Source organism: Rhineura floridana, chromosome 7 (assembly GCF_030035675.1).
Source record: "Rhineura floridana isolate rRhiFlo1 chromosome 7, rRhiFlo1.hap2, whole genome shotgun sequence".
Lineage (NCBI taxonomy): Eukaryota > Metazoa > Chordata > Lepidosauria > Squamata > Rhineuridae > Rhineura > Rhineura floridana.
In genome coordinates, this window is record NC_084486.1 from 37916506 (window position 1) to 37940390 (window position 23885).

Below are 23885 nucleotides of genomic sequence, written 5' to 3' on the forward strand. Positions count from 1 at the left end.
TACACAGGGAAAAACAGGGGAAATGGTAGGAGGCAACACTCAGAAAGCTTTGAAACAAACAACAAAGATTGTTTCTTTAGCCCGATTGTTACAGCAGTGTTCGCAGTTTTACTACTGTGCTAGGAAATAAAGCAAGCTTGTATTTAAATAGCTACACTTTCCAGTGCTGTCCTTTGTTGAGCTGAAGTTCTGGGTCTTCAAGCAACTAAGACAGATATTGCATTGTTTACTGATGCCATTCACGTTAAAAGTCACTGTGCAATATGATACTGTAAAAATGAAGGGGGGGGCTAACTGATGAAAGATGATCTGTTGCTGTTGAGCTATAATTTTATATTTACACAGAGAGAATTAGCCAGTTTCCCCTGAAGAAATCTAGGGTGCTGACAAATTGCATTCTCTCAATCGCATATTGGCCAATTCGGGCTGTGCAATTAAAGTTGATTTGGTGCTCTTGCATAGCAAACTTACTTCCCAAATGATTCGACTTTTTGCAATAAAGAAAGTGATGAGAAAATGCACTGGAAAGTATGGGATAATACTTTCTTGGCACAGCATTGTATAACCTCCCCATAACAAATCAGAATGAAGGCTTAATACATAGCTGGCACTGTCTAACCTCCCTGCAAATTTTGTGCAAACAACTCAGGATGAATGCTCAATTAAAAGGATATCTGGCAGCAACCTGTAGTGTTCTGTAAATAGCAATGTAACACTAGTATCTCCAAGGGCAATTTTTACCATTTGAAGAAAATTACTGCAGACTGTGCAAATGACTATATTGCAATTCAGCAGAATTATTTCTTGTTTTAGTTAGCCTCTCCTAAATAAGTTTGTTTTGTTTAAATACACATTTATCTTTTGATGGCAAACACTTTTTTTGGATAGCCCTCTTATACTCCCTCCTCGAGAACGTGTAGTGCCTTAGCTTGCTTAATGTTTTTTCTGGGCTACACTTGTGAGTCGGTAACAAAATGGGGGGGAAACCCTCAAAGAGTCTTGTGGCCCCTTAAAGACTAATTTTTTTGATGGCATAAGAAATCAAGAACTAAAGCCAAATTTTCAAAGACCTGAAATGTTGCAGGGATGTGTATGTATGTATATACACACACAGTTGGGGAGGGTTGTAATCGGTGTCCTCAGAAGGAAAATGCAGAACACTGCAGACAGTGACAATTGCATTAACAGTGGCCATTCACAAACAACAGGTATGTTGATACCACAGACATTCTAGCATTGGTAAGCGAATTAACTCATGTAATAAAAACCCATAGTGTCAATTCAGTCCAGAAGGGACAGCACTGAAGCCCTTGATTAATTGTAATTTAGCAGTTTCACATTGTTGCCCTCAGCTGCTTGCTTACTTTATTATACAGCCACAAATGTGTCTGTATACTAGAGCCAGCATGAATTGTTCACATTCCGTAATGTTAAATTGAAAATACCCCCCTCATTCTCCATGAGGGCTCCTAAGCTGGGCAGGTGATGTACAACAATAAAACAATCCAGATTCAATAAAATTGAGAAAAGTAGAACCATTGTATAAACAAGTATAATAAAAGCACAACCAGCCAAGTGAGCATATGTTTAATACATTAAAAGCCTGAGGAATAAAAATGTGACTACCTACCCATCAATGAAGGTACCCGTTGAACTTGTTTTGGGAGGGCATTCCACCACTGGGTGTTGCCATTGAGAAAGCCCTATCTTGTGTTACTGCTAGCCACACCTCCCTTGGCAGTGGAATACTGAGCAGGGTCTCCAATGGTGATTGGAATTAATGGGCAGCCCATGCTGAAGGATACTGTCATTCAGATGTCATAGTCACATATTGTTTAGGTTTTTATCAATTGAACTTCAGTACTTGGTTAAGCTAGCAACTGGTTAGCGTTAATTGTGGTTATTGCCAGTGCAAATTAAATTGCCAGTGCAAAATAAATTCTGATCTTTAAGGCTGTCAGTGAAAGGGAGCTGCTGATTTGTGTTAGAGGAAGGAAGGGGAAAGAGTGCATGCCCTCAAAGCTGGCTCCTGATTTGCAAACCATGCTTTATGTGGAATAGCACTACACGTGCACTAGACTACGGTTTTGGTAACGTAGAGATCCTAGAGATAGCTGTGTCATACTTCATCTGACTACTTAAAGATATGAGTTTGTTCTAGCAAGTTAAATTCGGTGCCCTCCTTTGTAGAATTCAATTATGCAAGATCCTTTTTTCAACAAGTACTTGATATCCTTGGGAACAGTTGAATACGTAGGGGTTTTTTTTAAAGATCAGTTTCACTGGCTTCAGTTTGATTTTCATGCCCACTTCATAGTGCTGGCTTCTGATCTTTAAAGCCTTAAACATGGATGGGGAACCTGTGGCCCTCCAGATGTTGTTGGACTCCATGTCCCATCAGCCTCAGCCAATATAGCCAGTGGTCAGGGATGATGGAAGTCTGGCAACATCTGGAATGCCACAAGTTCCCCATCCTTAACCTAAATGGTTTGGGACCAGGTTACCTTCAGAGCTCCCACATGAGCCCACGTCCCCACTGAGATCTTCCATGGAGGTTCTCCTTTGTGTCTTCCCAACATTTGAGTTGTGCTTGGTTGGGGCTCAGGAGAGAGCCTTTGTCATGGCCTTGCCTTGCCTTTGGAACTCCCTGTTGAGAGAAGCCCATCTGATTGCTCTCTGATGTCCTACCACACTCCTGTAACATTGTTTCTTTTCCTGTAAGCATTTTGCCTGTCCATACCAGCTTTAAAATGTAATCTCCCTGACATCTTAATTGATGTGTTTAACTGCTGCCTCTTTTTTTCTTGATTTTATATTATTATTTATTTCATTTCATTTTATTGTTGGTGTTAACTTGTAAAAACTAAGTAGTTAAATAAATAAATCAAACTTGCAAGTAACATTCATACATTCAGCCTTGGCCTTGCTCTCTGTCTCATGCGTTGTTCTCTTTTCTAGGATGCAATTATTCCTTACAAAGAAATATTTCTGAAGTATTTAAATGAAACAAGAAATGCTGTGAATGGAAAGTGTGCCGGGATTGAACCATGGCAATTGATAACATCAACAGTTGCGGCGACCCTTCTGGGTGTGTGGTTATACATGTTCCTCTTCCAACCAGAAAGTAAGTGTCATGTATGGCTGAGGTGAGAAACTGGGCATTGTATGATACCTTTGGGTAGCATCGTGCTGTTCTGCCTGTGCTTTTTAAACAGGACATCCATTTTCGTTTCAATAACCTTCATGGCAGGAAAGAGGTGCTTGGAAAAATGTAGCAGCAAACATATAGAATTGGAAAATAGAGAATTCTGCAGGTAAAACCTAGGGGGAGCTTATATGGTATGCAGGTAAAGATGTGAGGGGAATGTTAAGTAAATAGAGGGGGGTTCTGGGGGCAAGCACAACCTCTCTCTCTCCCCCGCATCACTATTCTAGGTGCCTTCTAAATTGTGGAAGGCAACCTTATGAAGCAGAATACCATGTGCCTACAGACTTTTAGTCTTATGACCAATTGGTTTATATATTTAGTATTTCAGGTTTCACAATTATTTTTTAAACTGAACATTAAGTAGTGGTAATTTAAGTTTATAGTTAGGCTATTTATAGCACTTGCTATCACTGTACATCCCTAAGTTGCCTATAAAATTCTATGGCTGCACTGTAAACCTTTACAGGCTACAGTATTATAAAGAAATATATTTATTGAAAAGAAAAGTACTGTACATTGTCAAGTACCTTCTTCTTGAAGTAAATTCATTATCTATCAGGGTAACACAAAATTCACTGGCATTTGATGCAAGATTTTTTTCAGTAACATTGATTATGGTACAAACCAGTTGCAATGGCAAATGTGGCAAAAATGTAAAAAAAAAATATTAAAAACTGAGCAAAACACCATGATGAAAATTGGTGGTGATGCTTGCACTGACAGGCTTTCTGTAAGCAGCATGTCAGATTTTTAAATTAACCTTCTTTTGGGATATGAGGAATCAAGTCACTGACAATTATCCAAAACAGCCAACTTTAGGATTTTTCCTCCTCAGAAAAGGATACTTAAATTAAACTCCGTGAGGTTTATCTTTCTCTCCTTTGGATAGGGAAATGGTAAAAAAAAAAAATAATGGCACTGGTGATAGTGAAATAAAGGGCCTTATTGGGGGGGGGGGGTCAAATTTAGCAAAAACCTCAATTGTTTTTTCTGTCTTTGCTTTCTGCTCACCCTGTATTTCGTGTAGTTAACAACTATATAAAAATGGCATCTAGAATATGGTGAATAAAACCTTTTTTTGGTTGAAGATATATCTATATTTATAGAAGCAGAAAAATTAAAGGTAATGCGAACCCTTGCAATGCCAATTTTTAGTTGACCCTCCCCCTGTTTGACCCCCATGTAAATCAGAGGTGCCACATAAAATTTTCCTAACTGTGTTTTTGGTGTCTCAAGATGGTAGGATACATATGTATATGTATGTGGGTGTATACACCCACACCCGCAGACCTGGCAACCCTTTTATATTTATATATATATATATAAGGGTTGCCAGGTCAGAAGCATCCCAAACCCTGGGATTTCAGGGGTGGGCCTTAGTGATGTCATAGGGGTGGGCCCTAGTGGTGTCAGGGGATGGGACGTAGTGATGTCATTAAGCGTGATGTCATTAAAAATCAACCACAGTTGCTTGGAGCATATCACTCAAACAGAACAATTCTCTGATTGGAAATTAAGATAGAAATCATAGCTAAATGAGGGTGTTTCCAGGTCCAGCTGAAGTGACAGGATCATTCCTTCTCACCTGCTTAGAGAGCCTGGGTAAGAAACATTTAATGTAGCCTACCTGCTTCTGGCAAGAAGGGTTTTAAGTGCTGCCATACCAGTCACCAGAAGGCCATTGTAGGAGGAAAGTCTAGTGTTGTGGAGATGTTAGATGGGAGCACTCAGGAGTAAAGATGGATGCCCCTGAAGGCTGCAGTTCTGAACACACTTACTAAGGGACTAAGCCCCATAGAACACAACAAGACTTACTTGTGAATATATATTGTTAGGATTGTTTTAATTCTTTCTATAAACTGCTCTGAGGTTTTTTTTATAATAAAGTGGTATATAAATGTAAATAAAATACATAAATAAATTTTGGAGTCACTGTGGCCCTTGGGTCTCTTTCCTCTTTTAGGCAGAAAAGAATGTGCTTTATACCAAGTCAGGCCATTTCATACTATCTAGTTCAGTACTGATGACATGGATGAACATTGGCTCTCCAGGATTCCAGGAAATAGTCTTTTCGAGAGATTGAAGGCTACTGTAAGAACAGAATATGGAGAAACCGATTGGTTCCCAATCCGAAAGGGTGTGAGATAGGGGTGTATTTTATCACCCTGTTTGTTTAATCTATAGGCAGAACATATACGGAAAGCGGGATTGCACAAAAATAGGACTGCAATTTGAACGTCAAGAAGACTAAAGTAATGACAACAGAAGATTTATGTAACTTTAAAGTTGTCAACAAAGACATTGAACTTGTCAATACCTTGGTACAGTCATTAACCAAAATGGAGACAATAGTGAAGAAATCAGAAAAAGGCTAGGAGTGGGGAGTGCAGATATGAGAGAACTAGAAAAGGCCCTCAAATACAAAGATGTCTCACTGAACACTAAAGTCAGGATCATTCAGACCATGGTATTCCTGATCTCTATGTATGGATGTGAAAGTTGGACAGTGAAAAAAGCAGATAAGAGAAATCAATTCATTTAAAATGTGGTGTTGGAGGAGAGCTTTGCAGATACCATCGTCTGCGAAAAAGACAAATAATTGGGTGTTAGAACAAATTAAACCAGAACTATCACTAGAAGCTAAAATGATGAAACTGAGGTTGTCATACTTTGGACAGATAATGAGAAGACATGATTCACTAGAAAAGAGAATAATGCTGGGAAAAAGAGAAGGGAGTAGAAAAAGAGGAAGGCCAAACAAGAGATGGATAGATTCCCTAAAGGAAGCCACAGCTCTGAACTTACAAGATCTGAACAGGGTGGTTTACAACAGATGCTATTAGAGGTCGCTGATTCACAGTGTCTCCATAAGTCGTAATCAACTTGAAGGCACATGACAACAAATTTCTTGTTGTGAGCTGCCTTTGTTTCCAACTCTACCTCACAGTGTTGTTGGAAATATTCCTTATACGCGCACACTGGAGATGTAAAAATACATACATCCTATATAATAGTTTATTGTCAAAACCAGTTGACCATTGCAGAACTTTTTTTTTTTTTTAAGTATTAGTTTCCTGCCAAATAAAAGCAGTGACACCTAAGTAAGCCTTGCCTAGCTGCTTTTTTTAAAAAAGGGTTGGAGGGGAAGATAAAGATTTTCAACACAATCCCTTTCTGTGTTCACTGAAAAGTCCCACTGATGTTCAGCACAATCCTAACCATGTCTACTCATAAGTAACTCCTACAGAATTCAGTGGTGTTAACTACCAGGTTTGTGGAATTAGCATTGCAGCTTTACTCCCAGAAAAGCTTCATGTTGGGAAGGTTTTCAAAACAGGTTATGAATAAAATTAATTGCCCTCTTCAACTGTCCAGTAAAATTTAAATTTGCTTAACTCCATAATTAGAAAAGTATAACACTGCAGCATGTACACTTTCTAAAACTTCTGTTCAAAAATTATTTGAAACATAAAATATATAATATGCGATTTTTTGCAAGTAATTTAAAAAATGCACGTACATTTTTATTATAATTATAACTAAAATTGTTTACTGTGTATGCCTACCAAGATCCTGCTGTGATCTTCTGTTGTAGTGCAATCCTATACATGTTTACTCAGAAGCAAGTCCCAATCCTATAAAGAGAAAGTACTCTTTATGCTGCTGAAAAGTACATATTTACTGAATTCCTGATGTGAGACAAGCAGGAAAAGGAAACTGTTCTCAGAACATGAAATGGGGTTTAGGTATTGCCTGGGGGTGTGTCAACAAATCTTGTCAATCACAACCCTGACTTCACTTATTGTCTAAAAACCTGAAAGGGCGGGGATTAGAGCAGCCGATATTATCAGATGTTGTGGGGGGTCGGCTGACATTTTGGTTTATATCTTTTGAACCAGACCACCTAGAAACTTTTTTTTTTTTAATGAAAACTTAGAGTCTGGAGATTAAGGGTGACTCACCCGGAGACCTGGACAGGACTGCCAAAAACCAGGGTCTCTCAGCAAAAACCAGAGATCTGGCAACCCTAATATACAGTAATACCTCGCATTAACATACTCAATGGGACCAGAGCGAGTACATAAACCGAAAATGTCCTTAAAGCGAAGCACTACCTTTTAAAACTTTTTTTACCTCTCCTTCATGCGGAGCCTCAAAGCTCCGCGCTAAAGCCTCTGCTGCTGCGCTGCCACGCCTCCCAGCTGATTGCGATTGCGCCTCCCAGCTGATTTGCGGTGGCGTGATCGCGTCTATTTCCACCCCCACATGCTAAAGCCTCTGCTGCTGCACTGCGTTTCTGGAGAAATACAGGCATACGGAGCATGTACGTTATAGCGAGGCAACGTTAAGTGAGGTGACGTTGAGCAGGGTATGCCTGTATATGGATTTTTTTAAAAAAAATGGTGCAGCAACCACTTAACATTTAAATCCGGTGAAATCTACTGGAATGACCCTTGTGCATTTACTTGACACGCTTTTGAATGCCTACATAGGGCTATAGTGCCTGGCGTTTTGTATTTTAAATGTTTATCCTTTTCTTGCAGGATGTGAAGGAGAGTTTGTTTATCATTATGAACATGATATGGGGGCTTACAGAGTAGGGGATGTGAGTGTGGCTTATATGGTGTGCAAGATGAGTTTATAGAAGCTCTGAGGAGATCTCATGTCAGAGAACTTGCAGCTGTTCCCTTGTGGGTTTTGTTTAATGAAATGTGTGGAGTATATAAAATGAAGTCTTGGTAAGTGTCTTCTTCACCATTCTTTTTTCTGGAGATCTGTGATGCTTCAAAAGGCATTAAATCTTACATTTGGAAGCTATGGGGTGTGTTTTTTGTGTGTGTATGTATATGTGTGTATGTGCATTTAAAAGTCCTTTCTTCCTAGGTTTAACGTTGCGATCTAAAAAGTGGTTCTTCAGAGTTGTACGGAAACTGCCTATCATTGGTGCTTTGGTAAGTTTTTAAGCATTGAGATACTTATCTAGTTAATTTGGTAGCAGAAAAACACATATGTATTGTTCTTTGTCAGTTGCATTTCTGCCTATTGATGCTCAAATTTATTTATTTATTTATTAAATTTATATACCGCCCGACTAGCGATAGCTCTCTGGGCGGTGAACATCAAAAATACAATAAAATTACACAATCTAATAGAACAAGTATATAAAAACTGTACAATATAAAATCAGATTACAACAATTTAAAATTAAATTAAATTACATTAAAATGCCTGAGAGAAGAGAAAGGTCTTAACTTGGCGCCGAAAAGATGGTAGTGTCGGCGCCAAGCGCACCTCCTCGGGGAGACTATTCCATAATTCGGGGGCCACCACTGAGAAGGCCCTAGATCTTGTCAGCACCCTCCGGGCCTCCCTATGAGTCAGGACCCGGAGGAGGGCCTTCGTAGTAGACCGTAGTGTACAGGCGGGTTCATATCGGGAGAATGAATGAAACAGTGTTAAAAACATACACATACTGTACAAAAAAGGAAACTCAATGCACCAGTGATTCTTCTCTGCCTTGGCAATAGCCTGCAAAAGATTCCTACATACATACATATATACACACATGGGAAACAAGCTGCCTTATACTGAGTCAGGCCATTGGGCCATCATGTTCAATATTGTCCATACTGACTGGTGGCGCCTCTCTAGGTTTTCAGATGCGGGTCTTTACCAACTGTACCTGGGGATGCTGGGGACTGAACCTGGGATTTCTGCATGTAAAGCAGAGGCTCTACCATTGAGCTATGGCCCTTCCCAGGCTCAGTGGTACAGCATCTACTTTGCTTTCTGTGTTTGTAAGAACATGTATAAAATGCTTGTTACCCAGTCACTGTACTGACAAGCGTAAGGGGCCTGGTGCTCTTCCTTCGGTGATAGTCAGGACTCTATTTATATACTGCATTTTCCACAAATTGTGCTCAAAGCAGTTTGCGTAAGCAAACAACCCAATTGCTGTAGCATAATAATACATAATAAAAAGAACTAATCATTACAACACTAAAAAAAATCATATAATATACATCAAAATGTAAACAAGCATAAAGCTCAACAATAAAGCTCAAGACAAAATACCCAAAAGCAACCCCCAAAGCTGATATAACAATCTCTTCTATCTCCCCGCACCTTCTTCCTCAACCCAAAAGGCAAGAAAGTCTTCTGGAAGCAGCTCCCTTATGAAGGCTCCTCGGGCTGGAGGGTGGGGCAAGGCAGGTGGGAAATGGCCACCCCCTGATGGCAGACACAGAGTCTCCCCTCAAAGGGGAGAAAGTAGTTCAAAGGGTAGAGGTGACCACTGAGAATGCTCCACACCCTTGCAGATGAAGGCAAAAGAAGGCAAGACATCCTCAGCCAGTTCCATCATCTGAGGAAATTCATATGGAAACCATCCATGAGGGCATCTGTGAAGATACACAGAATGTTTTCCCTTTATATTACAATTTCCATTTGTGATTGGTCTTCTTTTTAAAAATATGATTTTTGTACAATCCATTTTGAGTAGGTAAGAGTAAATTGTCAGTTTACAGTGCACTGTCTAAGGAAACTCATTCTGATGAGGAACTGCACAAATAACCATTCATCTACAAAAGTAAGGCAGGTCCTAGTCTTGCATAAATACATTCAAAGCGACTCAGTGATTAATTGCAGTATCTACATTTGGAGGACATGGGTGCAAGCAGCAAGAGGAATATATGTAATTACAATTGAACATAGATTTTGTCACCTTGGCTGGTTTGGAAGCTTATATCTGAGATGTAAACAAGGCTTTTCCCCATGCATGCAGTCCTTTCAGTCTTTTGTTTTTCTTCTGAAGCGCTGAGAATTTTACTATATCATCAGATAAGTCAAACAGTTCAGTGTTATCTCATCATTGTTTCCCCCCCCCCTTTTAGGCATGCCTATTTCCTAAACTCAAAAATAAATGGAAGGAAAAAGAACCGAAGGTGATTAAATAGATTAAATGGAAAGATATTAATACTGGGAAAGATATTAGAACGGATAATAAAAGAGTCCATTGGCAACTATCTAGATGACAATGCTGTTATTAGAAGGAGCCACCATGGGTTTGTCAAGAACAAATCCTGTCAAACTAATCTCATCTCTTTTTTTGATCGGGTCACTAGCTTAGTAGATGGTGGAAATGCTGTAGATGTCATCTATCTAGATTTCAGCAAGGCGTTTGACAAAGTCCCCCACGACCTTTTGATTAGCAAACTAGTCAAATGCAGACTACATGGAAATACTGTCAGGTGGATTCACAACTGGTTAGAAAACCGTACTCAAAGAGTGGTCGTCGGTGGCTCTGCTTCGGACTGGAAGGAGGTCTCGGGTGGAGTGCCACGGGGTTCTGTCCTGGGGCCGATACTCTTCAACATTTTTATCAATGACTTATGAAGTTTGCGGATGATACGAAACTGGGAGGGATAGCTAACACAATGGAAGACAGGAATAAAATCCAAAGGGACCTGGATAGACTAGAAAATTGGGCTGAAATTAATAAAATGAAATTCAGTAAAGACAAATGCAAGATTCTGCATTTAGGCCACAAAAACAAAATGCACGGGTACAGGATGGGAAATACCCGGCTTAGCAGTAGTGTGTGTGAGAAGGACCTTGGAATTGTAGTGGATCGCAAGTTGAACATGACCCAGCAGTGTGATGCTGCGGCAAAAAAGGCAAACGCGGTTTTGGGCTGCATAAACAGAGCTATAGTTTCCAGGTCAAGGGAAGTAATAGTCCCACTATATTCTGCATGGGTCAGGCCTCATCTGGAATACTGCGTTCAGTTCTGGGCGCCTCATTTTAAGAAAGATATAGACAAGTTAGAGCGGGTTCAGAAGAGCGCGACAAGGATGATAGCTGGTATGGAGAACAAGTCTTATGAGGAAAGGTTGAAGGAACTTGGCATGTTCAGTCTGGTGAAGAGAAGGCTGAGGGGTGATATGATTGCACTCTTTAAGTACCTGAAGGGCTGTCACATGGAGGAGGGTACAGATTTGTTCTCTGCTGCCCCAGAGGGTAGGACTAGGTCTAATGGTTTTAAGATGTTGTGACAGATGAATCCATTGAAGTGTCCGGAGCACGGCCTTGTCTTTCTTTATTGAATGAGTTTCAGTTGGTGCAGCTCAAGGAAGTGGACAAGGTGCTTGGAATGGTTCGGGCGACCACGTCTGTTCTGGTCCTTGCCCATCTTGGCTAGTGAAAGCTGGCAGGGCTGGAACCACCGGTTGGGCCAAGGAGGTGGTTAATGCCTCCTTGAGGGAGGGAGTGGTCCCTGGTAGCCTCAAGGAGGCAGTAGTGAGACCTCTTTTAAAGAAACCCTCCTTGGACCCAGATAATTTAAACAACTATAGACCGGTGGCGAATGTCCCTTTTTTGGGCAAGGTTTTGGAGCGGGTGGTTGCCAGCCAACTCCAGGCGCTCTTGGATGAAACCGATTATCTAGATCCGTTTCAATCCGGTTTCAGGCCCGGTTTTGGCACCGAAACAGCCTTGGTCGCCCTGTATGATGACCTGTGTCGGGAGAGGGACAGAGGGAGTGTGACTGTGTTGATTCTCCTTGATCTCTCAGCGGCGTTTGATACCATCGACCATGGTATCCTTCTGAGGAGACTCGCAGAGTTGGGTGTCAGGGGCACTGCTTGGCAGTGGTTCCGCTCCTACTTCGCGGATCGTCACCAGAAGGTAGTGCTTGGGGAACATCACTCGACACCATGGACTCTCCATTGCGGAGTCCCTCAGGGGTCGGTTTTGTCCCCCATGCTTTTCAACATCTACATGCAGCCGCTGGGTGCAGTCATCAGGAGTTTTGGAGTGCGTTGCCATCAGTATGCTGATGACACGCAGCTCTATTTCTCCTTTTCATCTTCTTCAGGTGAGTCTGTTGATGTGCTGAACCGTTGCCTGACTGTGATAATGGACTGGATGAGAGCTAATAAACTGAGACTCAATCCAGACAAGACCGAGACATTGTTGGTGAATGCCTTCCCTGCTCAGATGGTGGATGTTAACCCTGTTCTGGATGGGGTTACACTCCCCTTGAAGGAACAGGTACGTAGTTTGGGGGTTCTTCTCGACTCTTCCCTGTCTCTCGAGGCCCAAGTGGCCTTGGTGGCACGGAATGCGTTTTACCATCTTCGTCTGGTAGCCCAACTACGCCCCTATCTGGACAGGGACGACCTCGCCTCTGTTGTCCACGCTCTGGTAACTTCAAGATTGGATTACTGTAATGCGCTCTACGTAGGGCTGCCCTTGAAGACAATTCGGAAGCTTCAGCTGGTGCAGAACGCAGCTGCCAGACTACTGATGAGGACCAGTCGGTCTTCGCATATAACACCTGTCTTGGCGCGTCTGCACTGGCTTCCTATTTGCTTCCGGGCGAGATTCAAGGTGCTGGTTCTTACCTATAAAGCCTTACACGGCGTGGGACCTCAATACCTTGTGGAACGCCTCTCTTGATACGAACCTACCCGTTCACTTCGTTCAGAATCTAAGGCCCTCCTCCGGGTACCAACCCATTGGGAAGCCCGGAGGGTGGTTACTAGATCTAGGGCCTTTTCTGTGGTGGCCCCTGAGTTGTGGAACAGCCTCCCCGAAGAGGTACGCCTGGCGCCTACACTTCTATCTTTTCGGCGCCAGGTAAAGACCTTTTTATGCTCCCAGGCATTTTAATTTTCTTAACCATTTTAATCTTTTAATCCGTATTTTTAATTTTTGTCGTATTGTGTTTTTGTAGTGTTTTTTGTTGTTTGTTTGTATATGTTTTTATGATTTTTATTATGATATATTGTATTTTATCTTGTTTGTTCACCGCCCTGAGAGCTATTCTGCTAAGGGCGGTATATAAATTGAAATAAATAAATAAATAAGTTGCAGGAGCGTAGATTCAGATTGGATATTAGAAGGAACTTCTTGACAGTAAGGGCGGTTCGGCAATGGAACCGACTGCCTAGGGAGGTGGTGGGATCCCCTTCACTGTATGTCTTCAAGCAGAGGCTGGACAGCTATCTGCGGGAGATGCTCTAGCTGTGGATTTCCTGCTGTGAGCAGGGGGTTGGACTCGATGGCCTACAAGGCCCCTTCCAACTCTATGATTCTATGGAACAGACTAAACCAGTTGTTAATCAACCTGTTTAATCAGAATTATAATTTATAAACGAGGGAAAAAAGGGTGAGAAGATGCCAAGAAATAGAGAGAGAAAATAAAAAATGGGGAGAAAATAGAAGGGAAAAAGCAACAGTTGAGAGAGGAGAAAGGAGCTTTCTAATCAGATCACTGAGAATAGGTTATAAGTGTCCTGCCTAAAGTCGGGAGATCCAGACTAAGACATGGCTGTGATTTTTTCTCTTTTTATTAAAGTTACAGTTACATCATCCCCCACCCCAGTGGCTTTGGCTTGTCAGGGTAAGCACCATGAAACTCTGTAACCAAATCTGGCATGTGAATGTTTATTTATTTATTACATTTATACCCCCCCTTTCTTTTTTCATGAAATCCAAGGCAGCTTACATATGATTCCCAGGCGGTCTCCCATCCAGGCAACTGACCAGACCTGACCCTGCTTAGCTTCGGCAGGGAGCTGTCCTTATGTGCCTTCAGACCATAGCCTGGATTGCTGCCTCCCAAGATCTTTCCTCTGGACCAAACCCCGTCCAATGGATCAGGTATTGCAGCTTTCCCTGGTGCCGATGAGAGTCAAGGATTTGCTCCACTTCAAACTCCTGACCATTGACCAAAACGGGGGGAAGTGAGGTCTCGGGCGCTCGGTGGGGGTCTAGCAGTTTCTCTGGCATTAACAAGGAGCGATGAAAGACGGGATGTTTCTTGAGAGAAGCAGGCAGACGTAGAAGAAATGCCACTGGACTGATCTGAACCTCCACTTCAAAGGGTCCCAGTCTTTGAGCCTCTAGTTGATGGCTGGGAACTCGTGTGAACAAATAATGTGCGGAAAGCCATACCTTGTCTCCAACCTGTATCTCTGGGCCAGGCTGGTGATGTTGATCCACCACCCGCTTGTAGTTGGCTTTCGCTCATGAAAGTTGCTCCTGTAGTAACTGCTGCATTGCCTGCAATTCTTGCACGAACTCTGTTGCCGCTGGGACAGCTGGGATAGAGCCGCGGGTGTCAAAAGTATGAATGTGGAATTCAAAGTTGGCAAAGAACAGTGTCTGCTGAGTAGACATGTGCACCGAGTTATTATAGGGAAACTCAGCCAGGGCAATAATGACACCCAGTTGTCTTGCTGATAGTTTACATAGCAGTAGAGTTATTGTTCCAAAGTAGCTTGCACTCTTTCTGTCTGTCCATCTGTCTGGGGGTGATGTGCAGATGACAACTTTAATTCACTGGGAAGCAATTGCCACAAAGCGCACCAGAAACACACTGTAAATTGGTCTCCCCAGTCTGATATCAAACTGGTGGGGAGACCATGGAGACAAAAAATGTGCTCTACAAACAGCTGGGCAGTTTCTCAGGCGGTTGGCAACCCAGCACAGGGGATGAAGTGAACCATTTTGCTAAAAGCATCCACGACCACTGAAATAGTCGTCTTCCCCTGGGAAGCAGGCAAGTCTGTGATGAAGTCCAAAGTCACCATTTGCCGGGGTCCCTTGGGCATAGGGAGAGGCTCCAATAACCGTGCGGATCTTCCCAGGGGGTGCTTTGCTCTTGTGCATGTGGGACTGGATTGAACATACCTCTCTACATCATGTTTCACCTTTGGCCACCAAAAATCTTGCATGACAGCCTGTAACATTTTAAAAACACCAAAATGTCCAGCAGTGGGGGTATCATGACACTGTCGGAGCACCTTAGCTCTCCTGGTGGCACATGCAAAGTCTCATAGTGGTGAAGCAACCCAGTGTGATGGGAGAATCCTGGCACACAGTCCTGCTGGGATTGCCCCAGTTTCCACAGCTGCTCCTGAGCATATGGGTCTTGTTCTTGGGCTCTGCGCAGGTCCTGGAACCGCGGGTCAGGGCAACTGGTGGTGATGATCTTTTCTAGGGTTATGATGTGATGTAATTGCGTGGTAGGCCGAGTGTCTCAGACCAGTGAAGTGGTCCAGAACCTTTTAGGTAATCAGTAAGAGGGGCAATGAAATTTGAGAAGGCTACAATGAAGCGGCGGTAGCAGTTAGCAAAATCATGAAGTGGTCCAATTACTGTAGTCCTTGAAGATGCCATTCATGAGATTTTGGAAGACAGCTGGAGCATTTGACAATCCCAACGGCATGACCAAGTACTCAAAGTGTCCATAGCAGGTCTTGAAGGTGGTTTTCAACTCATCCCCTTCCTTTATCCTGACCAAATTGTAAGCTCCGCGTAAATCCAGCTTGGTGTAAAATTTAGCCGACTGTAAGCACTCTTAACATCTCGCTGATAAGAGACAGGGGGTCCCTGTTGGGTACAGTAATCTTGTTCAGCTCCCTGTAATCTGGCAAGGATGTAACTCGACATTCTTTTTCTTGACAAACAGCAGCAGGGCATCGGCAGGGGACTTGGATAGCCATATGAACTCTTGCTGTAAGTTGGTGTCCAAGAAGTGCCTCCCACTCTGGCTCTGACGGGGAATAGATGTGCCTCGAAGGAATGCTTGCCCCCAGCAACAAGTCTATTGCACAGTAGTAAGGGTGGTGTGGGGGCAACTGGTCAGCTTCCTTTTTGTTGAACGTGTCTTTATAGTCTTGATACTTTTCAGGCACCCGCAACTCCACTGGCATGGAGGTAGCCACCAATGCAACAGGTTCAGGATTCTCAGGCTGGCAGTGCTGCTCACAGTAGTCTGATTGAAATGTCACTGTGGCCTCCTTCCAAGAGATGATAGGATCATGCTGAGCCAGCCAAGTCATGCCAACACCACAGGGAAGCGGGGCACTGCTGCCAGGTAAAACGACATCCTTTCCATGTGTCCCGATAATTCCACTTTCAGGGGCTTGGTGGCTCTGGTGACAGCTTGTCCAGAACCTCTCCACTAAGACCTGCTTGGTAGCGATACATCAGGGCTGAGTCGTTCCAGTCCAACTCCTGAGCCAAGATTCGAAAGGGATTGGTATAAGTGGTTACAGAGTCCTTGCCTTGCTGCAGCTTCCCTATCCGACGTGACATGGTGGCTTTCCTCTGAGGGTCTCTGAAGATCTCTGCCATCTCTCTTATGAAATTGTCAAACTGGTTTAGCATGGGGTTGTTTCGAAGCAGCAGGAGAGTCACCCATTGGGCAGCCTCTCCCTCTAGAAAACTGATGACAAAAGCCACTTTCAAGGCATCATAAGAAAGTCCGACTGTCTGACACGGATATACAACTCGCACTGTGCTATGAATGTCATGAACAACTCCTTATTCCCATTGAAATGAGGAGGAAAACCCACTGGACACTTGGCTCGAGGTGCAGGAATGGGCAAGGCGGCCACTGCCCCTGGTTGCAGGTTAGCCATCTGGGTAGCGAGCTGGGTCATTTGCTGATGCAAGGTCTGGTTCTCAGCACAAAGCTGTTGGAGCTCAGATAACACGTTCTGGAATGCGTCCTGGAGACCTTTTCCTTGCTTGTTGCTTGCTTCCATCTCAGTCATGGTATCATTGGGTGGAGAAGTAAGGGGCTGAGTCACACTGACCTGTCCGAAGGTGGGAGATCCAGACTCAGATGCGGCTGTGATTTTTTCCCCTTTTTATTACAGCTATGCTTTCGGCGGACCTTGAAGACCTGGCTCTTTACCCAGGCGTGGGAAGGGGATTAGGCTGGCAGATTGCAGTTCTTTGGGGGTTTAAATGCTTAAGCTTTTAATTTTTAATTTCTAATTTTTAGGATTTTGATTATGTTTATATGAAATGTACTTGTGCTTGGTTGTAAGTCGCCCAGAGTAGCAGATTAACCTCTGCCAGATGGGCATCTTACAAATCTCATAAATAAATAAATAAATAAATAAATAAATAAAATCAAAAGCAATACTCCCAGGCTCCTGCCGGGAGGAAGGGTGCGATATAAATAAAATAATAAATAAATAAATAAATTAACCTAATTATGCTTTCTGGGAACTTTTCCCTGACAAACTCTGACTAAGCATGACTCTGCAGCACTACAATGTTGACTCAGCAAAGAAATCCCTCCTCTGCGCCCCCTTAAGAAGTCTGGGTTTTTGTGTGAATCTGTTGGCTCCTCTTTAATGTCAGTCGAATTTCTCTTTGCTGCTGCTGGCACGCACAAGGCAAAGGGGCTGGCGCTTGGCTTCTTCCTCTGAGAATTGTGGGCAGTCAGCTTGCTCGACCGTGGGAACCTGCGGGGCTCCCGACTGGGAAATATCAGGTGAAGCAGGTGGCGCCTCAGCTGTGGGTGCAGGAGCTGGGGGTGTATCCAACAGAACAGTCTCCAAAGGGGCCGTCTCCAACAGTTCTGGTTGCGCTTCAGCAGGGGGAGGCGAGGTGTCAATGACTGGGATTTGCATACTCTGAAAACTTTTGCTGCTGCTTGTCTCCTCCCCCTGCTCATCCTCCCAGTCCTCAACATCAGTCTGGTGCATCGAAGCCTCCTCTTCCCACCTGGGTCGCCACAGTATTCAGCCACTCTTCTGGAGATTGTAGCTCTGAGCGGAATAGGATGTCACATAGCAACTCTCAGCACCCTTCACAGACTACACTTCCCAGGATTATTTGGGGGAAGCCATGACTGTTTAAAGTGAAATAAAGGTAAAGTGTAGATGTGGCCAGTGACAGCTGTGGTTTAAATTTGGGTGGTATACTGTATATGCCTGCTGTAGAATGTAAGATGGGGGAAGCTATGGAAAAGAATGATATTGTTCACAGTGTTTTCCTTCTAGAAAGGAAAGGGGCTTTCCTCTGCCCAGTGCCTGCCCACCCAGTCTCCTTCCCTCCCTCCCCCTACTCCTCCTTGCCCCTTTTCCAGGACAGTTTCACCAGTCCTAAGCATGAGAGTAAGTCCCAATGAACTTGGAAAGCATGCAAATGATCAAACTTGCACTCCCATCCTCCTCCCTCCTATCCCTTCTCTCTTGCCCCTTCCCTTTTAAGCAGGGGGGAAATGGGAGGTTTCCATGAACTAAAACAAGCTTGCCAGTTTTTTCAGCTATGAATTTGTTCCTTGAGGGAAATTACTGAAATGGTTGCACTGCAGTATACAGAAAACAAAGAAACAACAAGAACCCCCCCCCCCAAACATGAAAGTCCAGGTTTCAAACCTTATAAAATTATTAAATGCATTAGGGTTTCTGTATCAATATTGAGGCTTGAGCTATTTTTGCAGGGAATCTGCAATTAAGTGATCCTTATGATTAGAATGTTATTTTTTTTTTAATTTTACATTTTTTATTTTCAAAATAAACAAAATATAAACATAATCAACAAAATAAACCCAAAATGTTACACTATGTAGATCATAATCATATTGCTTGTAACGATTACATTTTGATTATCCATAGTGAATTATTAACACAATTTTAATCCATACATTAATACTGTTCCCTTTCTTTTCCTTTCCTGCAAGATTGTTTATTTTATTTATTTATTATTTTATTTATAACCCTTTCTTCCTTCCAGCAGGAGCCCATGGCGGCAAACAGAAATATTAAAAACACTTTAAAACATCATAAAAAGACCTTAAAATACAATTAAAACAAACAACGTTAAAAACTTTAAAAAAACACTTGATTTAAAAGATGGTTTTAAAATCTTTTTAAAAAAGGGTTAAAGATATTAAAAGATATTAAAAGCAATTCTAATACAGATGCAGACTGGGATAGGTCTCAACTTAAAAGGCTTGTTGGAAGAGGAAAGTTGTTGAATATCGTTCCAATCCTTCCATTTATTGGACCATTTAATATAGATTTATATAATTGATAAAATCATACCATAGTGAAATGAAATTAGTCCCTTTACTTTGTCCTTTTGCTCTCTTTAAATTATCTGTTAGTTTTTGGATTAGAGCTATATCCCAAACTGTTTTATACTAAGAATCTATATTTGCTCCTTTAAGGTCTTTCCAAAATCGTACAATAGTAATCCTCGCTTCTACTAACAAAAAACTTATCAACTTCTTATTTTTAATATCAAGATCTTCATTCAGAATTGTGGTGTCAGTGTGATTTTTTGTTGAGTTATCTGTTCAATCTCTTAATCACAGATGCCCAAAATCTGTGAATTTTTTGACATTCCTACCACATATGTATATATGTACGGATTCTTTGACACCCCCTCCAGCCCCCCAGCACACTGAAGATGTTCCTGGATTCATCAATGCTGTTTTTCTAGGTGTCAGATACCACTGATATATGATTTGCAGAGATGATTCTCTGTGTTTGGCTGCTATTGTACAATGTGGTGGCTTATCCCATTGCCACTCAACCACTCTTTCCTATCTATTTCAATTCCAAGTTCCCTTTTCCACTACAAATTTGAATTCTGATGTATCTCCTGCTATGTAATCAACCAAGTTTTTATATGTATTGGATGTCAGGCCCTTTGAACTCTCCGAATATGCTAACATTCATTTTTCAAATCTGGTAAATCTGCATGTTACAGCTTCTTTTATTTCCGGATTAGTAAAAAAAATGATTTGTTTCCATAATAACCATGGGAATGGAATTTTCTGCAGTTGATTGTTTAGCTTATCTTCTCCATTGGGCATTCCATTCTGATAAAAATCACGGAGATGATATAATCCCTTGGTACACCAGCCCTTAACATCATACATATGATTTTTATTGAAAACTATAGGGTAGTATGCCAAGTGTATTAGAGGAGATGTTGTAGGGAGTAAAACCATTACCTTTTTCTTCCAAGCCTTAAACATTGTTCATGTGAACCTATTTTTCATTTCATTCAATGTTATTGTTGTTATTATTTATTAAATTTATATCCCGCCTTTCCTCCTGAAGGAGCCCAGGGCAGCAAACAAAACAATTTAGAAACAACAACAACAACAACAAAAGTATTCCAAAATCAATTGGAAACATTCTAAGAATAGTTATAGTTAAACCATTCTAAAAAACTGGCAGATAAAAACCTTCTTAAAAGGTTTTAAACTACAAATAGTTGCAGATAAAACATCCATCCAGTGATCTCCAGATTGGCAGGAACAGTATCCTTCAGCTATCAAATCCCTGGTAAACAGGAATATTTTCAATTTTTTCCTAAAAGTCAATAATGTTGGAGACAGATGCACCTCACTGGGGAGGGCATTCCACAAATGGGGAGCCACCACTGCAAAGCCTCTGTCATGGATCAGTGCCAACCAGACAGCCTTTGGCCATGGCACCACCACCAAGTCCTCATCTGCTGATCATAGGGTCTACTGGGGAAGATGATGATGATATTGATGATATGCTGTTCTGTTCTAATAGATACAGAAACAGATGAAAAAGACTTTGGACGATATGACTGCCAACCTATTCTTCTTGCAAGAGACAAAGAGTTACATCAAAACCCTGCCAGCAAAAGGGTGGAGCCAACCAGAAGTGCTAAAGAAGATGAAAGAATACAGTTCTATGGGTATTCTTATTCTTATTAATTAAACTTGTATCCAAAGGAGCCCAGGACAGCAAGCACACAAATGATTAAACATCTAAAAGCAATTCTTAATACAGATGCAGACTGGGTATGGCTTTGAATGTATACTGGCAGATGTAAATAGTTTTGGCAGTCTGTTGGTCTGTCTGTTGGTTTTAAGTATGCAGGGACAGTGATGATACTAAGTAGCAACAAATGATTGTATGTTACAAATACACAGCCTTCATACTAAATTCATAAAATGTTTAACACTCTGGGACCCCTCCTGCCTTGGTTCCAAAGACAGGATGATAGACCCAGGTCAGTATTTCTAACCCTTTTTCAACCTATGCCCCCTTTTAGATAACATAAAATTCCCACAGCCCCTCCCTTTAAACCTGGTGCACCTAATACTTTTTTTTTTGAATTTTCAAAAGGATTGAAAAATCATGAATTTTAATTATAAATAAAATATTGGGCTTAATAATAAAAACAGGGCCAGCTCCTGGCATGACTGGGCCCTTAGGCACCAGACTACCCTGGGCCCATGGCAACACACTCCCCAACACCCCCTCCCAATGCAGACAATGAGGGCTTAGATAAGCCTGCCCATCCCACCTACTTCCCACATTGCCCTGTCAGTGCTCTAGCACTTTCCACATACACACCTGCCATCACCCAAGATGGGGCTGGAGCGTCAACTCCTTAGGAATGCTCTGCCACTATCTTGGGTGATGGCAGGCATGCGTGTGCTAGTACACTAATGTGGCGACATGGGAGGTAGGTGGACTGGGTGCGCTTAGTTAAGCCTGTGCTGGCTGCATGGGAGGTGTTTCCTGGGAGGGTGGATCCCACTCCACAATCCGCAGCAGCACCGGGTTGTGGGGCCCTGTGACCCGATGCTGCTGCAGATCATGGAGCGGGAGCTCCATCCTCCCAGCCTGAGGGGCTCCTCAAGGGCTCTTCTGGGCCACAGGGGGCCCTTGGCCAGTGCCTGGCCTGGCCGCCCACTGACGCTGGGCCTGAATGCTTATAATTTTTTAAAAACATATTTATTCAGATTTATGTGATGATATACAAATCACATAATAAGCTGTGTACAATCTCCTCACCCTCTGAACATAACATTTCATACTTTTATATTTTAATAATTGAATTTCTTTTACTTATATTGTCCCCTGAGATCTTCATACGCCCTCCTGGTTAGCATACCCCACCACTTGAAAAACATTGACCTAGGAGAAGAAAATAAATAGAACGTCCTGCCATTGTCTTATATTAATGGAGTAATGTAATCAATTACATAAGTACAAGGAAATCATAAGTTGCTTTAGAAAAGTTTGGTGTGAGTTTAGCACCTAAGTGATACATTGTGAAAATTACAATTTAAAATTTGTTTGGAGGGCTTCTGGGTGTAAAAGCTTATTATTTTTTCATGATTTTCTCCATGCCACATAGTTTTCACAAGTGTTGGCATCAGTGGTGATGTGACTCTGCTGGTTGCTTACTCATAATTAAGCAATCAGAAGTGGGCTATAGAAACATTTGCTTCCCACCATCCCTCCGTTTTGGAGCATGAATTACTGCCACTTGCTACATCCATGGTTAAGCATTTAACTATCGTTAGGAAATCAGGACTATCTAATGTTTGCATCTGTCTGATAAGATAATGAGCTTTGCATTACCTTAATTTGCAGCATCTTTGAAAATGCCTTTCTAGAATGTGTAAAAGCTTAATCTGTTGTCCTTTTGGTCTGGCTATTTAATGCTGCAAATTTTCTTCTATTGAATTTATTGTAACAGACTATGATGCACTTGGAAAGTGGCAAAAGTGAAAGCTGTCCTGTCATTGCCAAGCAGGATATAACTTGCACACTTCTTTTCCCCCTCCTACATGGCTGGGAGAAGATGTTTGGAATCTTTACTTTTAGTTAATTGCGACTTGTTTTGTCTAAACCAGGTATTGTTTAACACAAGCTATGGTTAATTTCAGCAAACTAGCTTCCTAAGCCTTGGCTTGAAGTTGGTTTGTTTAGAAACAGGCAATTCCCAGTTTGGGTGAGATTTATTTATACATTTCTATCTTGCCTTTCCTCCAAAGAGGTCCAGGCGGTGTATAAATATCCACCCTCTCCATTTTATCCTCACAACAGACCTGTGTGGTAGGTTAGGCTGAGAGAGTGAGCGGCCCAGGGTCACCCAGTGAGCTTCATGGCTGACCAGGGATTTGAATGTTGGTCTCCCAGGTTCTAATCCGACACTCTAAGCCAGCCTTTCCCAACCAGTGTGCCTCCAGATGTTGTTGGACCACAACTCCCATCAGCCTCAGCCAGCATTGCCAATTGTCAGGAAAGATGGGAATTGTGGTCCAACAACATCTGGAGGCACACTGGTTGGGAAAAGCTGCTCTGAGCACTACACCACACTCTCTGTTAAATTACAAGTGGGGCTAACTAAAAGTGTGAATGAATGCTCCTGAAGGCCTTCCAGTCACATGGGAGAAAAAGCAAGTAGGGTGAAGGGGGAGAGCACACAAGCTGGGAAGAAGCTAGGTTAGGACATACACCAATAGACCATGGGTGGGGAATAGGATCCACCTGGCAGGCCAGACCTTTATTTCCTACATCCTCCTAATGGGGCAACTTTCACAGGTGGGCAGGGCCACCCACTTGTCAATTCCCTGACATCATTATGACATCAGGTGCCAACTTCAAATCTCACTGGTGCTGAAAGCACACCTTCAAAGATCCTTTTGAAGTCTGTTTGCAGGCACAGTTTGGATTTAAATACACCTGAAAACAGAGAGGGAAAATGCCCGTTTGAATCCCAGCCATGCCTGCAAACAGACATTTTTCCTCTCCATTTTCAGGCACAGATTGTATTCAAACCACACCTGATTGCCAGTGCTTATACAGACCTTGTCTGACAGCACAGTTTCTAAGGAGCTCACTGCAACTGCCAGTCAGCTGAGTGGCAGTTACAGCAAGCTTCTTTAAAGGCATGCTGTCAGGCAAGGGTTTTACAAGGAATGGCAATCAGCTGATTGTTGGTGCTTGGAAGGAGGCAGGGCTTTGCAAGCACAGCTGATGGTTGGTGCCTGCAAACCCCACTTTGCCATGTCTTTACCTGACCAACATGTAATCACAGGTCAAATGGGGAGCCCTGCCAGTCCTAATTAGGCATG

At 42.4% G+C, this 23885-nt stretch overlaps 1 protein-coding gene across 2 annotated transcripts in view; it reads left to right on the forward strand.

Moving 5' to 3' along the window:
* Window positions 1-23885, forward strand: part of SGPL1 (sphingosine-1-phosphate lyase 1) — a 66899-nt gene that overhangs the window by 9869 nt on the left and 33145 nt on the right. The window contains exons 2-5 of one of the 2 annotated variants that reach the window (XM_061635255.1): window positions 2959-3124; window positions 8093-8160; window positions 13569-13613; window positions 20557-20704. In XM_061635255.1, coding sequence (XP_061491239.1) covers window positions 2959-3124; window positions 8093-8160; window positions 13569-13613; window positions 20557-20704 — 427 coding nt within the window. Of the gene's footprint in view, window positions 1-2958; window positions 3125-8092; window positions 8161-13568; window positions 13614-13709; window positions 17888-20556; window positions 20705-23885 lie in introns of those variants that run through there. The other variant, XM_061635256.1, reaches the window with a different exon arrangement.